Consider the following 6110-nt stretch of genomic DNA (forward strand, 5'->3'; position numbering starts at 1 on the left):
ATTCATGGACCATATTCAGGTTCTTACGAAGTTTTCATCTTCACTCACAAGTGATGATGGTTAATGGAACAATTAGTTTAACAAGAATGAGAAATTGGCACAACCAAACCTAAATTGAAATGAATTTCAAAGATGATAATGTATGCATGCATAAAAGTGGGTTATTTATGGATACAACCAGGTAGGGGCACCTGGCTGACTCCCTTGGTGGAGAGTGCAGCTCTTGATAATAAGAACTCAGCTGTGAGTGTGAGCCCCATGTTGGGTATAGAGATTAGTTACAAATAAAGTCTTTTTTAAAAAAAATATTTATTTATTTGACAGAGAGAGACACAGTGAGAGAGGGAATACAAGCAGGGGGAGTAGGAGTGGGAGAGGGAGAAGCAGGCTTCCCGCTGAGCTGGGAGTCCAGTGCAGGGCTCCATCCCAGGACCTTGGGATCATGACCTGAGGTGAAGGCAGACGCTTAGTGACTGAGCCACTCACGTGCCCCACAAATAAAGTCTTAAGAAAAAAAAAAAAAAAAAGATATGACCAGGTAGCTATGAGAGTATAGCATGCTGGTAAACACCCAACTTTGTTGCAACCTGGCCATTGCAATATTTAAATGAGTCATATAACCTCATTATAATTAAATTCTTGGCTGTAAAATGCACATACTTGTAAATACTAAGTAATTTACAATAGGTAAAGCATGAGTAAGAGTGAATCAATGAGCACTATAGAAAGAAATACATCAAACTTGAGAAATCATTAATTAACGAAGACACGTGTATTGGAAAGAAAGTCTCAGGGGAAAGTAGTAGCAAGGGGAGAATTTTGAATTTATTTTCCACAAACAGCCCACGGCTCATGTGTTCATGCAGCCTCCTCTCTCTGTGGATGCGAACACTGAGCCCCGGAGAGTGACAGAATGGCCTTAATGGATGTGAAATTTGCTGTAATCTTCCTATTGCAGATGGTCCTTGCAACCCTGGGAACTTCTTGCTCTTCTGTCATTGTTCGTCATCTCTTGGCTTAAGGGGATACAGGTCAAAGTCCACAGATTTGCTTCTTAGGCACTTGACTTTAACTAACTCCTTGGTCATTCTCTCCAGAGGAATCCCAGAGACCATGGAGGCTTTTGACTTGAGATATTTTCTCAGTGACTTTGGATGCAAAGTTGTTTTCTTCATCCACAGAGTGTCCAGGGGGTTGTCTGTGGGCACCATGTGCCTCCTGAGTGTCTTCCAGGACATCACCATGAGCCCCTGGAACTCCTGGTGGCCAGCGCTTAAAGGGAAAGCTCCCCAGTACATTGGCCCCTCAAATAGCCTTTGCTGGATCCTGAATATAAACCTAAATATTATGGTTCCTGTGTATGTGATTGAGAAATGGAACAACAAAAACACTTCAAAAAATATGGAGTTTGGATACTGTGCCTCTGCACTTCACGACAAAGACACACACTTACTATATATGGTATCGATATCCTCCCATGATGTTCTGTGCTTGGGACTCATAACTTGGGCCAGTGGGTTCATGGTTTCCACCCTGTATGGCAGAAGCAGCAGGTCCAACACATTTATAGGACCAAAGTGTCCCCCAGATCCTCCCCTGAGATTAAAGCCACCCAAAGCATCCTTCTGCTGGTGAGCTACTTTGTGTCTTTTTATACCCTCTCTTCCATCAATTACATGTATTTTTCTATTTTTCGCGAGACCAGTTGGTGGCTGATGAATACTTCTGCCCTAATCAATGCATGTTTTCCAACTGTCTGCCCCTTTGTTCCTTGAGTCACCACCACTGTGTATCCAGACTCTTTTCTGTGTGCCCGAGAAGAAATACACAATTCCCTCATCTCATCAGAAAAATATAAACTATCTGGTTTGCACTGTGTTCTGCTGCTTATACACTCATTCTTCAAGGAATCTTCAGCAAAATTATAGTTGGTCTCATTTTATATCAAGTTTTGAATAACACAGAAATTTCTGCTACAACAATAGTGACTAATGGCCACTTGTAAATGAAATTCTGTGTAATTATTATGGAAGTACTTATGTAATTGCATTTTATTAATGGCTGTAGTGGAGAAATTCAGAGTCCAATAAACAAAACATTCTTGAAATACTGTGGAGGTACTGGAAATGTCTTTGGATATGTAATTTTTTTTAAAAAAAAAGTCACTGTTCAAATTTTATTTGGTATTTTAGTTGGTATGACACTTAGTTGCATGGTCTTTTATATGGCAATGTACACTATATTTTTTTTTTAAAGATTTTATTTATTTATTTGACAGACAGAGATGACAAGTAGGCAGAGAGGCAGTCAGAGAGAGAGGGGAAAGCAGGCTCCCTGCCGAGCAAGGAGCCCGATGCGGGACTCGATCCCAGGACACCGGGATCATGACCTGAGCCGAAGGCAGCAGCTTAACAACTGAGCCACCCAGGTGTCCCAATGTACACTATATTCTGACGTACATGGTACACGAAGTAAGATCCTTTGGAACAGTTATGCACAGTACATGCAATAATGAATTTATACGTTGGAGCCCAGGATGTGACTGACTGGAAAAGATGGACTAGGCATGTTGGGTGTCGGGTGAAGGATCCAGAAGTTAGAGAACACACAGGAAATTCGCATCTGGTTTGAAGAGCACCTGTAGCATATGCAACATTGGCAGTGGTGCCTCTGAGATTAACCCATTTAGGACTACAAAGGCAGGTATCATCCAGCAGTAGGGTACAGCTGCAGGGCTTGGTGAGCCATTCCTATTTAGAACTTTAGGAAACTGATGTTTTTTCCTTAGGCCATTTTGATATTATTTAAGTAACAGATCAGATAATAAGGACAATGTACACAACCTCCAACTAGAACCCTGTCCTAGTCTAGACAGTGAAGTGGTACATTAGAAAACTTTAAAACTGCAGCTCCTTTTGGATCCCCCGGAGTGTATCTGCACGCTTCTTCAAACGGGCCTCTTCCTCAGGAGTTAGAGTCACCTTCACAACATCTGAAATTCCATTCTGTCCCAAGACGCAAGGAACACTAAGGAAGACATCATCTTTTATTCCATAGAGTCCCTTAGCCATGGTGGAAATTGGATGCACCTGCCTAAGATTCTTCATTATACTTTCTGCCAAATCTGCCACAGACAGTCCAGTGGCCCAGGAAGTGTAGCCTTTCAGTTTGATCACCTCATAGGCACTGTCAACCACCTGTTTGTGAACCTCTTTTCACTGTTCCTTATCTGCATCAGTGCCTAAGTCAGGGTGCAGATTCTTCAGAGACACACCAGCAATGTTGACTCCACTCCATACAGGCACACTGGAGTCTCCGTGCTCCCCGAGCATCCACCGTGACAGCTTAACGGGTGAACTCTCAGCCTTTCCCCCATTAGGTAACGGAACCGGGCTGAATCCAGATTGCAACCACTTCCAATAACACGGTTTTTGGGAAAGCCACTTATTTTCCAAGCCACATAGGTCAAGATATCCACTGGATTGGAAACAACAAGCAACTTGCCGTTTGGGCTGTGTTTGACGACATTAGGAATGATGAACTTAAAGATGTTCACATTACGCTGGACCGAATTAAGACGGCGTTCGCCCTCTTGCTGATGTGCCCCAGCTGTGACAATAACCAGCTTGGGGTTTGCAGTCACATTATAGTCTTTGCCAGAGACAATTTTTGGTGTTCTAAGGAAAAGGCGGCCATGCTGGAGATCCATCATCTCTCCCTTCAGTTTGTCTTCCATGACATCAACAAGAGCAAGTTCATCTGCCAAGTCCTTCATTAAGATACTGATGGCACAAGCCATGCCAACAGCACCAATCCCAACAACCGTAATCGTATTTTGGGGGACATGTTCTTCCTTAAGAAAATTCTGAATCCGCTGATCTTTGAGTGTTGCCATTTTGGACTTAGAACCAAAAGGAATCGGGAGTGCACGTCGGGAGGGTGGGCGTCCGCGGCGCGTGAGACTGGATCTGGACTTGGCGGCAGCCGCTCCGACACTCAGAGCTGAGCGCGGGAGGGGCCTTAAATGGAACCGCGAGGCTCAGATATGTAATTTTTAATGTGAGATACCAAATTTTCTCAAGATTTACTGGCCATGTGATAGTAAGGCCAGTGCCTTTTTTGGGGGGAGGTGGAGGTGTTCTCTACTTCTTCCTAGATAGGCCAGTGCCTTTCAAAGGAATAACATGTGGGATGACCATTCAGAGCATTCAGGGTAGAGGGTTCTAGGTTCTGTATTGGGATGCAAGTGGCCTGAGGTAAAGCTGGGGGAAAATTAGGTTTTAGTTTTGAAGGACAGTGACATCCAGGTTGTGCAAATTGTGTCTTACATCCTTAGAGAATGGTAGGTGTTTGAAATAAGAAAACATGTGTGTAGAGAAAGATGAACATATTAAAAATGTTTTCAGTTGAACATTGGAATTGTGAACTCCAGGGGATGAAGGAGAATCTTGCAGGACGATATGTTAGCTGAAGTTTTAAAAGCGTAGAGGTGGAAAGCAAATATTAAATAAATGTTTTATGTCTGTGATAAAAAATGAATCAATTTGTAGGGTCTGCAGAGGGTAGATTGTTCTGGGTTAGGTGTTGGGGCCAACTGGCTGGTTGCTAAGAAGCAGATTTTAGGGTGGGTGTCTGCATCCAATTTGAGGAGACAAGCTTATAAAGAAAGTCTTCATCAAGCTTGGATTAGTAAAGGAGTAGCAATTTGGAGACCAGAGACATGAATCTATTGAGTCTGTTTTGTTTAATGAATTTTCCTGCTTTTGAAATCACCCACCAGAGCAAATGGAGACATTTGAAAGAAACAGTAGATATCAACTCACACATAATTTAATGTAGATATCTGTGAATAAATTAAATTATAGGGGTTTCAACTTTATTATTATTATTATTATTACTTTTTTAAAAGATTTTATTTATTTATTTGACAGAGAGAGATCACAACTAAGCAGAGAGGCAGGCAGAGACAGAGAGAGGAGGAAGTAGGCTCCCCGCCGAGCAGAGAGCCCGATGTGGGGCTCAATCCCAGGATCCTGGGATCATGACCTGAGCCAAAGGCAGAGGCTTTAACTCACTGAGCCACCCAGGTGCCTCTACATTACCTCTTTTAAAGTGTATGTAATTATCTTGTCAATGTATCAATATGTGCATAAAATGTAAAAGCTGCTAGATGAGTTCTGTGATGTTACCTTCTTTACATTACTCCTCTCAGTTAGAAAACCTGTCAAGAATAGTCTTTTAGCACCTTTCTGTACATTGACCAATGTGGTCCTTTTGGATAAATTCTACATCTCACAAATGAGGTTAAAACCCAGGCCCTTCTGTTTACTGGATGTTTGACAGAATAGTCTCATAAAAGTTGACAAATAATATTCTCTTAGATTATTTTTGTGGTTTTATGTGTTAATTATGAAAGCTCTTTGAATAATACCTAGGGAAATATTCAAAAAAAGATTGTGGTCATATATTAGAATCTATAATTTCTCTGCTCAGCTGGGAACTTGCTTCCCCCTCTCTCTCTGCCTACTTGTAATCTGTTTCTCTTGTCAAATAAATAAAATATTTTTAAAAAAGGAACTATGGGGACGCCTGGGTGGCTCAGTTGGTTGAGCGGCTGCCTTCGGCTCAGGTCACGATCCCAGCGTCCTGGGATCGAGTCCTGCATTGGGCTCCTTGCTCAGCAGGGAGCCTGCTTCTCCCTCTGCTTCTGTCTGCCACTCTGTCTGCCTGTGTTCACTCTCTCTGACAAATAAATAAATAAAATCTTTAAAAAAAAAAGGAACTATAATTTCCATAAAACTGTTCTAAGTCACACATGATTATTTCCCTCAAGATTTTACTTCTTTGCTATTCGGAAGTGAAGCCCTTAGGGGCGCCTGGGTGGCTCAGTCAGGTAAGCATCTGCCTTTGGCTTAGGTCATGATCCTAGAGTCTCAGGATTGAGCCCCACGTAGGTCTCCCTGTGCAGCAGGGAGTCTGCTTCTCCTTCTGACCCTTTCCCCTCTTACACACTCACTCTAAAATAAATACATTTTCAAAAAAAAAAATCTTAAAAAAAAAAAAAGTGGGGTGCCTGGGTGGCTCAGTGGGTTAAAGCCTCTGCCTTCAGC

General features: G+C 42.3%; 1 protein-coding gene and 1 pseudogene across 2 annotated transcripts; one reads left to right on the top strand and one right to left on the bottom strand.

The window, feature by feature from the left end:
* Window positions 1-694: 694 nt before the first annotated feature.
* Window positions 695-1775, top strand: LOC308358427 (vomeronasal type-1 receptor 2-like; the record flags this gene model as incomplete). Its single annotated transcript, XM_080828608.1, has 3 exons — window positions 695-698; window positions 959-1461; window positions 1545-1775. 3 exons carry the CDS (start codon window positions 695-697, stop codon window positions 1773-1775), a joined length of 738 nt encoding a protein of 245 aa, XP_080684734.1.
* Window positions 1776-2897: 1122 nt separating this feature from the next.
* Window positions 2898-3913, bottom strand: LOC308358322 (L-lactate dehydrogenase A chain-like; annotated as a pseudogene). Its single transcript has one exon. The product of its transcript is annotated as an L-lactate dehydrogenase A chain-like (transcript).
* Between the last annotated feature and the right edge of the window lie 2197 nt (window positions 3914-6110).

Source organism: Martes martes, assembly GCF_963455335.1.
Source record: "Martes martes genome assembly, chromosome: 17".
In the NCBI taxonomy this organism is placed as follows: Eukaryota; Metazoa; Chordata; class Mammalia; order Carnivora; family Mustelidae; genus Martes; species Martes martes.